This window comes from Fusarium proliferatum (assembly GCF_900067095.1).
Source record: "Fusarium proliferatum ET1 genome assembly, contig: FPRO_scaffold006, whole genome shotgun sequence".
In the NCBI taxonomy this organism is placed as follows: Eukaryota; Fungi; Ascomycota; class Sordariomycetes; order Hypocreales; family Nectriaceae; genus Fusarium; species Fusarium proliferatum.
The window spans coordinates 351,956-365,317 of record NW_022194795.1 but is presented as its reverse complement, the minus strand read 5'-3'; the positions used below and the strand labels follow the sequence as shown (position 1 = coordinate 365,317).

The following is a 13,362-nucleotide window of genomic DNA, read 5'->3' as shown; positions in this document are numbered from 1 at the left end:
CAACGTGTGTCTCCAGTTGCTTTCTGTTCTCTTATCACTTTTTATATCCTGAAACCTCGCTTCGTTAATCTCAAAGACTCAGATTTCTGTGTAAACATTATGTCAAAATTACTGCGCGAGATTTGAATTAGAGTGACAGTTGAGTTCATTATCCCTGGGGGTTTCAAGCCAGACAGAGAACCAATCAACCAAGTTCCAGCTTCTTAGCATCAATTATGAATTCAAGCACTACTAGCATGTGGTTTTATCGTAATTGACGTGTTACTGGGCGCAGCTAGCTGAGCTTGTTGACAACAATGGAACTGTGATCCTAGACGTCTGAAAGTCTTGATGAATTCCAGCTATTTCCTTAACTCCTTAACATAAAACTATGCTTTATCAAAACAGTGACAGGTCTAATATCCATAAGCAAGGCAATTGCAATATCAAAGCAAGCGGCAAGAAACATATTCGCTCTGGCAACTCTGCTCAGTGTAAACTACCAGTAGTACACACTGAGCCATTCTATACCCAGATATCCTAAACTGCTCAACGTTCTCTTACCTCTCTCTCCAACTTCCCTTCTCTTACTCCTCTTCGCTCATATACCACGTGCTGTACATCACTCTTCCTCCTCCTCCTCCTGGATAGTATTCTTCTCCTTCGCGATTCTCTTTTCCTCTTTGGTCCCCTTGTCAGAGCAATAGGGGCATCGACGATTGTGCTTCAATGAATAGCCTGATTTACATTTACTGCATATGGCGAGATGTTGTTTCTTTACACATCGAGTTTTGGCACTCTGATTGCACACGGGGCTGTCTTGTTAGCTTCTGTAGTCATCCATTAGGGGTTTACTTACCAATGATGTTTTCCGTCTCTCCTGTTGCATCCCATGGTGAAGGTTAAATTATCAGTTTATATGATTGTACTTGACTAGTTGTCTTCGTGGTAATAATCATTCAAATGTTTGCGATACGATTTGTGATTAGAGCTATCTTCTCGAGTCATCTTAAGGCAGTACTTATACAGAAACGAACGCGAATCAATTATCTAAGTCTCTTTGTTTCCTATTTAAACTCCTTTCAACCTTCTCGTGAGGGTGTGGCTGGCGAACACACCAAAGCCTTCAGCTTGTCTTTCAATTCCTCCCAATCTTCTTTGTCAAGGTTATCGTCTCCAATGTCCATAAGTACACTCAGACTGCTGTCTTTGTGCAGATTTAGGGCGACTTCAACAAACTTGCGACAGATCTCCAGCCTGTTCATTGAGCTGAATGCTGCAATAGCAATGGCTTCAGCAATGTGGGAGTCTTGCGTGAGAGCAGAGTCTCCTTGCCGAGACAATTTCTTGCACATCGCTTTGTTGTAGTGCGCTCGATATTGTTGTAGGTCTTCGGGAGAATCCTCAAAGCCTGGCGAATGGGGCCAGTCATACATCAAAGGATCCCAGTCTCTAGTGATCCATCCTGGATAACAGGCGTAACCGAGTTGAGGTGGTACTGTCTGGCAATGGTCCCAGTCAATCAATCCGGTCACGTTTCCTTGCTCATCAACAAGAACGTTCTGAGAGTCAAAGTCGGGTGGGCAGAGAACAAAGTGAGAATGAGAACGAAGAAATGGCGCGTTTTCCAAGAGGACTTGAAGCAACTTGCCCTCAGCCTGCCCCCACGTATTATCATCCTTAGTTGAAGGCGCAATGCTGCATGCCATAAACTCGTCTGTTGAGAAGTAAGTGCGCGTAGCTTTAGCATGGACACTGCCATCATCATTCTCGTCCCATTCAAAAACTGGACCGACAAAGATGGAACCGTCTTCTGCTTGCATGAGAGAGCCGATCTTGTCAAAGGTCATAGCAGAGAACTTGGCCATGATAGCTGCGGTGCTGGTCAGAATGTTGAGACGAAACTGCTCTCGCGCCTCATCATCCATTGAGTCTTTGAACCAGACACTAGACACGGTCTCTCCGGTAACAAAACTCATACAGATGAAAGGTGCACTAATCTCGTTGTTGTTGGTTGGGTCCCAGCTGTGCACCTCGGGCACAGGCGCTCCGGTCTGTTCTTTGATGAAACGCATTGTTGCGACTTGCGATGAAAGGGCATCTTCTGCTGCTTTTGTCATTCCATCACCCCAGCCTGTGGCGGGGATTCGAATAACCAGCTTGACTGTTTCCAGCTGCACAATGTGGACGATGTTGTAAGACCCGGAAACTGTGTTAAGAAGCTCTGCCTTGCCTGGGATAACATGAAGCACATCTTTGGCAATTCTAGTGGCCAGAGCAATGATAGACTCCTCGGTAATGTCAACGAGAGGGCCAAAAACATCACGATCAAGCTCTGAACCGTCGTCAGAGTCGTCATCCGAGTCGCCATCCGAGCTGTCATCTGAACCAGCATCTGAACCAGCATCTGAACCAGCATCTGAGCCATCATCTGAATCGATTTCCATGAGGTCGTCTGAGTTGATTTCTGAATCAGTGTCTGTCCACTCATCCGAGTAGTAATCCTGTGCGGTCGACATATTGGTGAAGTGAGGGAATTGAGATTTGCAGTATTGTTGATTGGCAATGTAGGGATGGGACCCCTAGAGCCCGTTGAGTTGAAGCTGGTTGTTGTTGGTATTGAGTCTTGGATCTTGAGCCGTGGAGTTAGGTATTTATAGATCAAAGGCCATTGAATCTCTTCACACCATGTGCTGACCTGGAACAAACAAACAACAACTGTTCGTTGGTCGCCGCATGTGATATTTCGAACACTTCCTTTGTTCAACATTTTTAGCTCGAACATGGATGGACTCGAGTCACATTGACCAGCACAGACGCTGAACGAATGTTTGCCTAAGAGAGTTTGCCGTTAGCCTTGGCAAAGGGCGGATAAGTTGAATGGCGTTTTGAACCAACATCTACCAGCCCAATAAAGGGATATGCACGTCGCCGATAATTGCAGATTCTACCAATATTTACGTATGACTGCATTGGAGCAGTTTTATTGAATATAGGAACCTTCAAAGAGAACCAAGCATTCCAATGCTGTTCCAATGCAGGTCTCCATGTCAGAGAGGGGGGAACATGCATAACAATTGCAAATACATAAGCTTCTAGAAGAATGAGCTGTAATTTCTATGTCTCCTAACATACCAAAGCATTGATTGTTCGTGTTTCTTTGATAAGAACCGGCAAATAGCAAGCCTAAATTGCAGTGTTGGAACGCATGGAGATAGGAGAATGAGGTTATCAGCAACTACGCATTGGAATCACGATTCCCCAATGTCGCTTCACTTAATTAATGGGCTGATATTGCGGTCTATTAACTCTCTGGGTCGATTGCTAAGGTTTAAATAGCAAAGCTGAGAGTCAGACGGAGCTCCCTAGGCCGGCGACTCTCTACAAAATTACTAGGTAGAGTTATTTTCTCCTAATCTTCAGCGAAGCATTCTTATCAAGGATATATTCTATCTCATTTAAATCAATATATCTCTTTAGATAAGTACATTGGCAGTCAGCTGCTTCACCAACTAAAACGCGAGTTCCATTAATGTGACTTCGTCTCTATGAATCCAAACAGAGGCCAATCCCAGTTTATCTCTATTATTCTTCTCTAATATTGGGATTCGGCTTCGTATATGCTGATGATTCTTCTCTCTTCAGTGTAGAGTTAGTACTAGAGCTTTAAGTTACGGACCCTAGAAACTCGACTTATTACCTCGAAATGACTGTATGAAGTCGACAGTCAATCACGAGCGGTGGCACAGCAAAGCGTTTACTAGAAGAAAGCTTACAGGTTTCTGAAATATAACCAAGAGCTTCTCCTTTTTTATCTATTCGCATCTCTTTTATTCATTCTCTTGGCTCCTATTGCCCCTGAGACGATGCCCTTGAAAGGGGGGGACTGCACCTTCGAGTGCACAAAATTACCTGCAGCTGTTATTCTTGACACTGTCGACAGATGCAGGCACTGCCTGCCAGTGCCTTCCCCCTTTTATTTTTGCAGTCCAAGGTAGCTCCTTCCTCTTGTAATCGAAGCGGAATCACGTGGGGCTCGTAGACGACACGAGAAGGTACGGATGCCTCAGATCTGCACTCAACCCACTTACCTTCTCAAAGCTGCATAGCTTCATTGCAGCTTCTTTTTTCTTCCATCATTCGCAACAGTCTTCTTACCTTACCCTATGTATCACCATGGATCACACGTCGTTTCGTGATTCAACTGCAGAGGATGGTATTCGTCTTGAGGACGGTGAAGCTCATCCACTCCGAGAAAATGATCTTCATAGCAGAAGATATTTTGAGTTACTCACCATTCGTCGGAGACTTCCAGCTTCAGCCAAGCGTCAAGAGTTTCTTGACATTTATCATCAACACCAGGTAGCTGCACTCTTCACATCATAAAGCATAGCACTAATTCACACAGGTGATTGTCGTGTCTGGCGAAACGGGCTCAGGCAAAACGACACAGATTCCTCAGTTCATTCTTTTCGATGAACTTGGTTCATCAAAACCTATTGCTTGTACACAGCCCCATCGGCCAACTGCTATTTCAGGTGCAGAGAAGGTCGCCTCTGAGCTAGATGTCAGAGTGGGTGAAGAAGTGGGATATCAGGTTCGCTTCGACAAGCGTGTTTCCCGAGTCAAAACACGCTTAAGCTACATGACCGACGGAATGCTTGTGCAGTTGGTTCAAGGCAATGGTTCTTTCGGCAAATACGTAAGTGTTGTGTCCAGCGCCTTTCGCCTCTTCCTAACACCCTCTAAAGAGTTGTGTCATCATTGATGAGGCCCACGAGCGCACCATCCCGACAGACCTACTTCTAGCACTATTGAAGCGTGCTTTACCACTCTTCCCTGATCTAAAAGTAGTCATCATGTCTGCCACTCCTGACGTGGGTATATTTCTGAACTACTTCGGTCAGGGCTGTCATCTACCTCTATCCGGCCGAGAGCACCCTGTCGAGATCCGTTATCTCCAAGAACCAACTCCTGATTACGCTAGTCTAGCTCTTCATACCGCTCAGCACATCCATCAGACTACTGGGGATGGTGATATTCTTGTCTTTATGCCGTCTACAGCCGAGATCGAAGATGCTTGTGGACAGTTGCGATCGGCAACCTGGGGTCTTGAAGTGTTGCCCCTTTATTCTCAGTTGCCCAAAGCAGAGCAGGAAAGAGTCCTCATACAATCGTCCCGCCGTCGGTGCATCATCTCTACGAATATTGCAGAGGCCAATCTGACGGTTGATGGTGTTGTCTACATCGTTGGTATGCTGGCCATTGTCAAATTATTGTTCAATTCGGACTGGAGAAACTGACCATGATATCCAGACACTGGACTCTGTATTGAGTCGCGTTTTAATCCCCGGATCGGCCTCAGGACAGTTTTTACCAGGCCTATCTCTAGGACAGCAGCAGAGCAGCGAGCCAGTCGCGCTGGTCGAAATCAGCCAGGCGTATGCCATCGCATTTACACGAAGGAGCACTACGATGAGATTCTTCTTCCGACAACGCCCGCTTCCATTCACACAAGCGACCTTTCTCGCTTGGTTCTACAGATCAAGGCTATGGGATTCGATGATGTAGCCAATTTTGATTTTGTTGACAAACCTGATCCCGAAGTCTTCTTTCGCGCTCTCGAAGATCTTCTTGCTATGTACTGTCTTCCGTTTTCGTTATCTCGTTATTTCTGGCACTAACTAAGAATAGGGGATATCTTGACGATACTGGGACTATCACTCCCAAGGGCCAGATGGCTTCAAAACTTCCAGTCCACCCCGTATGGTTCAACGCACTTGAAAAGGCTCATGAGCTCGGCTGCAGTAGTGACATGATAACCATCGCCGCCATTCGAAGCACACGGCATCCGATCTTTGTCCGTGGTCAAGGCCCCTATTCCACTTCAGGTCAGGCACATCGTTTTGCCTGTTTCACCTCTGATCACATCACGCAGCTCAACGCAGTGGACGCATTCATGAAGAAGGAAGATGAGGCCGAGGATCTTAGACATGATGGGGTTTACGTCGACGTATCGGGGTGGTGCTCGGACAATTCTCTCAGCATGCGTGCCCTTGAAGAATTCAAGCGTATTCGCATGAAGCTGAGGAAGTCATTTGCCGACTTATTCAAGGATAAGCCCAAGCGATTCGAACTCGAGACCTCTGAATGTGATGACAATCTCCGCCAAGCGCTTGCTTGGGCCTTTAGTCATCGCGTGGCTTTCAGCGACGTTGGTAGTGGAAACAACCGCTACAGAGTTCTTCATCACAACTGGCACGCTGGTTTATCTCCTGAAAGCAACCTTGTAGGAATCAACCACAGGTGGGTCATTTTTGACTCCTTCGTCATGACAAACTGTCAGTTCCTGGAGACAGTCACAGCCATCGAGCCCGAGTGGCTCCGGGGATGTGAGAACTTTCGAGAGGAGAGCTGGGCGTTGAAACGTGCGGGCAAGACTGGCCCGTTCAAAATGCCGCTCGCGAAGGCATCATTTGAAGAGGCTTGTGGGCTAAGTACCAACAAACAGACGGATTGGTGGTAATCTACACGTCGAGCAGCTTTGTTGTGCTAGTCATTTTGTTCACATGTATTTGTTCACATGTATGTATTTCGAGAAACTTAGTTATGAGTCGGCCACATGATCGATTATTTTCACCCCAACACCACTACATGATCCACTGCCTATTTCTTCATACTCTTCTTGCCTTAAGCTATCTCCAGGTCATCCTTCATGTTCCATTATAAACTTTTCGTCTTGTTGACAAGGTTGTTTCATGTGCAAATCTCAGCATCTGCCAAAATATCCTCGCTCAACCTTCGCTAACATCACCTCCACTAACATCAATCTGTCTCATTTTCTCCTTTAGTTCTTGCCATTTTTGAGCTTCTGCCACAAGTTGGGTCTCTTGAGTTTCCTTCGAGATTCAATCTTGGTCGAATCTGTTCGTATAATATGAAGGCAGCCAGTCAACTCGGAAATGAAGGTCATGTGGGGAGAATTGGATTGCTGAAACCTCTGAGCTCGCACCATCGACTTTTGAACCTAAATGAGACATTAGCTAGTGGTTTTGCTAGGAATTCAAATGAATTGCTTGTCCTTACCTTACGGCCGAGTAACTGCCATTCATAGAAGCGATCAAAGTCGCCCCAACCAAGTCCAACTCCTGGAGGGCGCTTGTATGAAACGATGTGACTCCGGCACGTTGCCGAGAGAACACTAGTACTCATATCTGACGGTCTGACAAAATTTTCGGAGTGAGAGATGTAAGCTCTCTCTTGGGGGTCCGGTCCAAGGACTCGGCCCGGTTGCCAATATAGCTGGGGACGCGGTTCGGTCATTTCTATGTCCATACTTCCATCCTGCGACTCCTGTTCCTCAGGCCTGGAAAGAGCTACTGCCCCATCTGCGGGGGTCTGTCCGTGGTTGACCGTGATTGCCAGTCCCGATATCTTGATCCCTTTGGCGAAGATGTTCGCAGTGCTAAGGAAGGGTTTATCTGCGTCCCAAACATCCTGCAGTTTTGGGATGTGACGGTGATCCAGATGCTCCATCTTCTTTGGCGGGTAGCATTCTGGGTACTGAACCCCGTAGTTGGCACTCTGTCTAAAGGGGGGCGCTGGTCGTCGGCTGTTTGTCGAGGGGTAAAAGCCAGGATGCTCAGCAGGCCGGTGAAAGTAATGTGACGAGTGGCCTGGGTATTTCATCTGCTCGTAATCTTGAAAAAAAGTGTGAGGGTTAAAGGTCTGGAACTTTTTAGGGAACGAAAATGGATTCTCTTGTCGAAATGGATTATCGTAGATTTCAGGGCGGTCCTGGAAGGACGAAGGCCCATCTTGAAAGCGAGCACGTTTCTTCGGACGATGTTAGCTAAGCCACCCTGATCATTCGCACGCTGCATCTTTAGAGATACATCATTTGAGGAGGGACTCACAGAGTTGGTGGCTACATGTCCTGTTCTTAGCTTTCTTCCGCAGAAAATGGCGCCGTTAAGATTGTTGATCGCATAGCTAGCATCGTCATGATGATGGAAGCGAGCCCAACACCAGCCGCCATGAGATCTTTCTCCGGCTTCAGGCCAGTAAAGTTTGCATGATACTCCATGATCGTGAAGAAATTGTTCAAAGTCGGCTGGGCTGGCATCGTAATGAACGTTCCCAACGTAGATGACGAGGCCCTGGTACTTGTCATATTCTTCCACGTCACGGGGGCGTTTGCGTGTGGCCATGTCTGTAAGAATCAGTACCGAGGAGGATATTTTCAGAAAAAGGTGCTGATGTTGTTTTGGCTAAAAGAGAGTCATCTCTGCGAGTGGTGAGAGAGTGTTGTGAGGGGTTGGATGTTGGCGGAAGGAGGGGGTGTGCTCTTTCCTTTTGAAGATCAGACGAATTGATGCCTGCCTTCCACTTACCGCCGGAGTAACACTGCCTGCCATATGCGGGGCTATAGAGATCGGGGCACTGAAGAAAGAATTTCGATTTTTTCTGTTTGATCTGAGATGCCCCTATTCACCTTATGGTACATAATTTAGGTATCAAAGGCTGCAGGTTGCATGCAAGAACAATCAGAAAGATGATGCAAAGCCTCAAACGGCTGAATTCACTCACAGATTCTCCTCCCACGCATTGTTTTTTGTTTTATATTCTATATTTACCTCAGCCTCGCTTTATGGCTTCTGACTGTGATCTTGTAGCTGATGGCTGCTGTTGCCGATCAAGTGACGTACGATGCATGACTAACAACCCAAGTTAAGCAACCACCTCAATTCATATCAACAACTTCACAGTTTCTAACACAACCTTATTCACTCTCCGTTATTTCATCTCAAAATGACAACTAGAAATCTCAATAAAACCTGGAGAGACGTCATATTCGAGCAATATCAAGCCGATCTCGAGGCAGATTCCCCCTTTCCAATCCGTTACCTCATCTTTGTCTACCAATGGAAGAAGGATATCTTCATCAGCATCCCCAACAAGATCGATGTAATGACCTTCCGCCGAGCTATCCTGGACTTTGTACGCTCTAGAAATAGAGAAGAAGATCCCACTTTTAGCAACGAGCATATTTCAGTGTGGCCGCGGAAGACTTTTCGCGAACGTCAGGAAGAAGAGGCTGCAAAGGAGACCAATGAGTCTGGGTTCTTGGGGTAGAACAGAGCTATATTTTGTTCCTGACCCCAATGAGTCCTATCGTACTTCATTCTGACCTCAGTTCTGTGGTCCTCGAGTAATCAAATAAACGCTAGATTAGACCCAGTGCTGTGCTATCCCATCGCCTTCTCTTGATGCTGAAACTCAAGTGGGATTCCACCATTCAACGCCCGCTGGCTGCACATTCTCCGGTATTGTTTCCTGATGTATCGTATATCCATGATCCAAAGACTTATCCTTTAGTCAACAGTCGTCCTAGTGAATGACCAATTGTGCTCAATATGGACAACAATGTCCATCCATCCCCTCTCACGAAACTCAGACTCGATTCCATCAATAATCTCATCCCACTTGGTCTCGTCGGAATCTTCAAGGCATCCAATGTACACAGTGATCGGGTTTTCTTCGGGCTTGGAGAAGCCTCTTCTGGTGAGGGCGAGAGTGCTTAGAAAGTTGCGTGTTGCGTAGGAGGAGTCGAGATGGCGCTTCGCAACAGCTCGAATGTCATCCCATGGTACATCTTCCTCGACCTCGCCGATGTACACCGTCTCGTACTTTTGCGGCGCTATCATCTCAACGTGAAGGCCTCTTTGGATTGCGCTTCGGAAGTGTGTCTTCATGGCATCCACGATTTGTTCAACTGCTTGCGCCCACTTTGTCTTGCTGTCTTGCTTCCATGGTGATTTGATCAAGACAGTTGGGTTCATTCGACGTACGACCAGTTCGATTTCAGTCTCTGGCTCTAGGATGTTGTTCTTTTGGAGGATCCTCTCAACTCTATCAAAGATTTGGCCTTGTCGATCCTGGATACTGGACGGTAGTTGGGTTCGTGAATTGTCTAGGGGCAGTCGAGGAAGAGAAGGCCAGGCGGCGCGATATCTGATGCATATAACGGGCTGTTCAGTGTCCATCGCCATGGGCGGGTCAGTTCTGGGGGCGGGGTAGTCCATTTGAGTGATAAGGATGTGTGATGAGGAAAGTAAATTGATCCGGGAGAAGACTTGATGCTCTTTATATGCACAAGGCCAGTCTCGGTTGACGAGATCACTGTTCACGTACGTAACTTCCTCTTCAGTGACTCACAAAACTTAAACAAAACGCTTTCTTGACGCCAATGCCCTAACCTTAACATCCATAATCTATGTTACACGTGCCCAGTTACTGCTTTCCATTATCCTTCAACTTTTTTACTCGATAGCACATTCATGCCGGTTCGCAAACTGCCCAAAACGCACTCATCCTTGGCCTAGAGATCGGAATTAAATGCAGACATTTAAGACTCTCATTGCTGTCCCTATTTCCCTTTGTCCACGCTTGTGCTTGTGCTTGTGTTTGTACTCGGAGGCGCCATCGGGACCATTTGGCGCGGAGGAATAGGCCCAACGACGGGGTTCTACTCTGGTCGTGGTCTCTTTGCTCCATGCGGGTTGCCCCAATCGCCGCCTCCCTGGTTCTGGTTGAAGCCAAAGCCGGGGTTGAAGTTGGGAGGCATTCCTTGGAAGCCTGCACATGTTAGTTTTGCACTCAAAAAGACTTGTCTGTCTACATCACTTACCAGGCATACCGTTGGGTCCCATCATGCCCATGCCCATATTTCCAGGCATCCCCATAGGCATCCCGCCCATGTTCCCACCCATATTCCCACCCATGGGGTTCATACCCATCATGCCTCCTCGACCGCCTCGCATACCACCAGGGCCACCACGCATGCCCCCTCCCATCATGCCTCCCCGGTTGTTGAAGCCAAAGTTACCGCCGCCGCCGCCGCCACCCATGGGTCCATTGTAACCGCCTCCCATGTTATTGTAGCCGCCCATACTATTGTTGTTGAAGTTCCGGTTGTAACCGCCTTGGTTCATACCACCACGGTTGTAGCCTCCACCCCTTCCTCCGCGGAAACCACCACCAAAGTTACCGCCGATATGACCGCCACCTCTGTCATTGTTGTATGAGCTGGATGGTGCACGGCTTTGATCCTTGCCTCTGGCAGGGGCGTCTTTGGGTAGGGTCTTGAAGGGATTGTTGGTAGTGGCCCAGTACGTCAAGGTGAGCTTCTTCTGGGCCCCTTGACTTTCAGCTATGATCTGTTCGATACGACGCTTGATGGCAGTAGATGCTTGGGGCGAGTAGAACTCGATGTAAGCTTGGCTACGAATATGTCAGTCATCTAGGTCCCGACGTGGAGCTAAGAAAATCGCACCCCTTGCTTTTGCCATTGACCTTGTGTTCGCTGAAGGTGATATCCTTAATCTCATCCTCGCAGTCGGCTTCTCGCGCCCAACCTCGAATATCATCATCTGTATTCCACCAGTTAAGTTCCGAGATCATGAGTGAAGTTGTCGCAGATTGGTCAACTGGTCGACCATCATCCTCCTGTTTCCTCTTCGTCCCCTGTTGAGAGCCATGCGCTTGATGATGACTTGAACTGTGGCCATCTCCCGCATGGTGGTGGTTGTCGGCGTGGTACTCTTCCATGTTCTGGTCACCGTGGCTATCCCTTCGATCATCACCTCGGTGATGGTCCTGGTTATTGTCATCGCCTCGGTGGTCATCTTGCTGCTGGTCGTTGCTCTCATCGCCGTAGATATCGATTTCGAAGTCTTCTTCAGCCATTTTTACCGACTTAAAGCACTTGGCACAGGTTAATGCCGTGCAGAGATCTGGGGAGTAATGAGGATATTGTCAAATGTGATAATTAGGCTGCCTGCGAGATACAAGAGTTGGCCTCTGGTCTTTACACATAAGTTATCAGCCATTGAACGTTCCGTCGCTAACAAACGCCGCCCGCAAGACTCAGAAGCCTTGTACACCCGAGAGAAATGAACTGGACTGGAAGCTTGCAATACGTACACTCCTCGTAACAAGATTGGGGCCCTATTATAGGTACAACCCCTGATATGATGGTTCTTGACTCAAAGATGCGATATTCAGGACGAAGCTCTGTGCTTGCAATCCTCGCTGTCTAGCTCCCGATATTCCGAGCGAGCGCTCAGATACAGATGGGGAGCAATGGAATAGAGGATGCCGTCAGCCCGATCAATGTCCTCCTTTCCTAAACCTCGATATCGAAACAAATCGCGATCGGGCTCGTTTCGCGAAGAATCGCCTAGCTACAGGGATCTACGTGTGTTAGTGATCCCAACGCTCGTGCTCCAGTGTCGATTTTGGTCGATGATTGAAATCGGGCTCTGGCGCGCTCTAAGCTTGGTCGCGAACAAGACAGGTAAAAGAGCAATTTGTCGTAGTCAGAGCGTGAAAACACTTTGAAACTTGGACCAAGAATTGTTAGGAGAGTAGACGACGATGGAAAGATGAAGGGGAAGAGGTTAGCGGATGACGGAAGGAGGAAGAGAGCTTCACGCTTTCTTTTCTGGGGAAGAGCTTCGCAAGCAAACGGAAAGCACTGCAACTCGCGGAAGCTGGCGTCTACCTGCTAGCGCCTGCGCGTTTGGGGCCCGGGGAAATAAGCTGGGAAAGAGAGCAGACACAGGCACAGGCACAGCGCCTTCCTTCCCCACAGGCCACATGGCTCCACTGAAATGTAACTGTCAGGCAAGTTCAAGTCCAGGCCACGGGTCATCTCTCGGCCCGAGCCAAAGCCAATCTGGCCTTGCCCCGAATTGGAAATTAGATAAGTCAATTGTTAACACGTCGTCGCATGAGAGGAGAGGCCAGAGAGCAGAGCTGTGCTGTCCACTAGATTAGCTAGGATCACCACCAAAAAGAAGTCCCCTTTAAACTTCAACTCTCCTTTCTTCAACCCCTCGCGACTCCGACTCAATTCGACGACTCTGCCTTTTCTTCTACTCAACGAAGCTACATCTCTTCTTTCGCAGCATCTAATTTTAATTACTCCCCTTTCTTTTCCACATACACACACAATATGTCCGACCAGGTTCAAGAGATCCTCGAGGTTCCCTCCGAGTTCGTCAAGGACGGAGTTCAATTCGTGCGACGATGCACCAAGCGTATGTCGACTCATTGCGCACTCACATCTTTTACCTCTACTGACATACCGCTCTCCAGCTGACCAGAAGGAGTTCCTACGACTCTGCCAGGCTGTTGGCGTTGGTTTCCTCATCATGGGCGCCGTTGGCTACGTTGTCAAGCTGGGTATGATATCTAATCTCCTTCAGGTGTACCGTTCTCTAACATGTCCTCAGTGCACATTCCCCTGAACCACGCTCTCGTCGGTAGCGCATAAACCATCACACGATCAGGCGATGAAGAGATTATGGATAGTGGCGA

The 13,362-nt window shown here is 47.8% G+C and overlaps 7 protein-coding genes across 7 annotated transcripts; 3 read left to right on the top strand and 4 right to left on the bottom strand.

The window, feature by feature from the left end:
- Window positions 1-1,061: 1,061 nt before the first annotated feature.
- On the bottom strand, window positions 1,062-2,498 carry FPRO_09192 (uncharacterized protein; the record flags this gene model as incomplete). The annotated part of the gene is made up of 1 exon (XM_031232558.1): window positions 1,062-2,498. One exon carries the CDS (start codon window positions 2,496-2,498, stop codon window positions 1,062-1,064), a length of 1,437 nt encoding a protein of 478 aa, XP_031082483.1.
- A 1,657-nt stretch (window positions 2,499-4,155) lies between these two features.
- FPRO_09191 (putative ATP-binding protein PRP16) lies at window positions 4,156-6,505 on the top strand (the record flags this gene model as incomplete). The annotated part of the gene is made up of 5 exons (XM_031232557.1): window positions 4,156-4,341; window positions 4,388-4,681; window positions 4,731-5,232; window positions 5,296-5,620; window positions 5,674-6,505. 5 exons carry the CDS (start codon window positions 4,156-4,158, stop codon window positions 6,503-6,505), a joined length of 2,139 nt encoding a protein of 712 aa, XP_031082482.1.
- Window positions 6,506-6,826: 321 nt separating this feature from the next.
- Window positions 6,827-8,189, bottom strand: FPRO_09190 (uncharacterized protein; the record flags this gene model as incomplete). The annotated part of the gene is made up of 3 exons (XM_031232556.1): window positions 6,827-7,006; window positions 7,066-7,815; window positions 7,896-8,189. 3 exons carry the CDS (start codon window positions 8,187-8,189, stop codon window positions 6,827-6,829), a joined length of 1,224 nt encoding a protein of 407 aa, XP_031082481.1.
- A 601-nt stretch (window positions 8,190-8,790) lies between these two features.
- Window positions 8,791-9,114, top strand: FPRO_09189 (uncharacterized protein; the record flags this gene model as incomplete). The annotated part of the gene is made up of 1 exon (XM_031232555.1): window positions 8,791-9,114. One exon carries the CDS (start codon window positions 8,791-8,793, stop codon window positions 9,112-9,114), a length of 324 nt encoding a protein of 107 aa, XP_031082480.1.
- A 239-nt stretch (window positions 9,115-9,353) lies between these two features.
- FPRO_09188 (uncharacterized protein) lies at window positions 9,354-10,031 on the bottom strand (the record flags this gene model as incomplete). The annotated part of the gene is made up of 1 exon (XM_031232554.1): window positions 9,354-10,031. The coding sequence occupies one exon, from the start codon at window positions 10,029-10,031 to the stop codon at window positions 9,354-9,356; it is 678 nt and encodes a 225-aa protein (XP_031082479.1).
- Window positions 10,032-10,507: 476 nt separating this feature from the next.
- FPRO_09187 (uncharacterized protein) lies at window positions 10,508-11,727 on the bottom strand (the record flags this gene model as incomplete). Its single annotated transcript, XM_031232553.1, has 3 exons — window positions 10,508-10,617; window positions 10,670-11,262; window positions 11,315-11,727. The coding sequence occupies 3 exons, from the start codon at window positions 11,725-11,727 to the stop codon at window positions 10,508-10,510; spliced, it is 1,116 nt and encodes a 371-aa protein (XP_031082478.1).
- Window positions 11,728-12,997: 1,270 nt separating this feature from the next.
- Window positions 12,998-13,318, top strand: FPRO_09186 (putative protein transport protein Sec61 subunit gamma; the record flags this gene model as incomplete). The annotated part of the gene is made up of 3 exons (XM_031232552.1): window positions 12,998-13,082; window positions 13,141-13,227; window positions 13,278-13,318. 3 exons carry the CDS (start codon window positions 12,998-13,000, stop codon window positions 13,316-13,318), a joined length of 213 nt encoding a protein of 70 aa, XP_031082477.1.
- Between the last annotated feature and the right edge of the window lie 44 nt (window positions 13,319-13,362).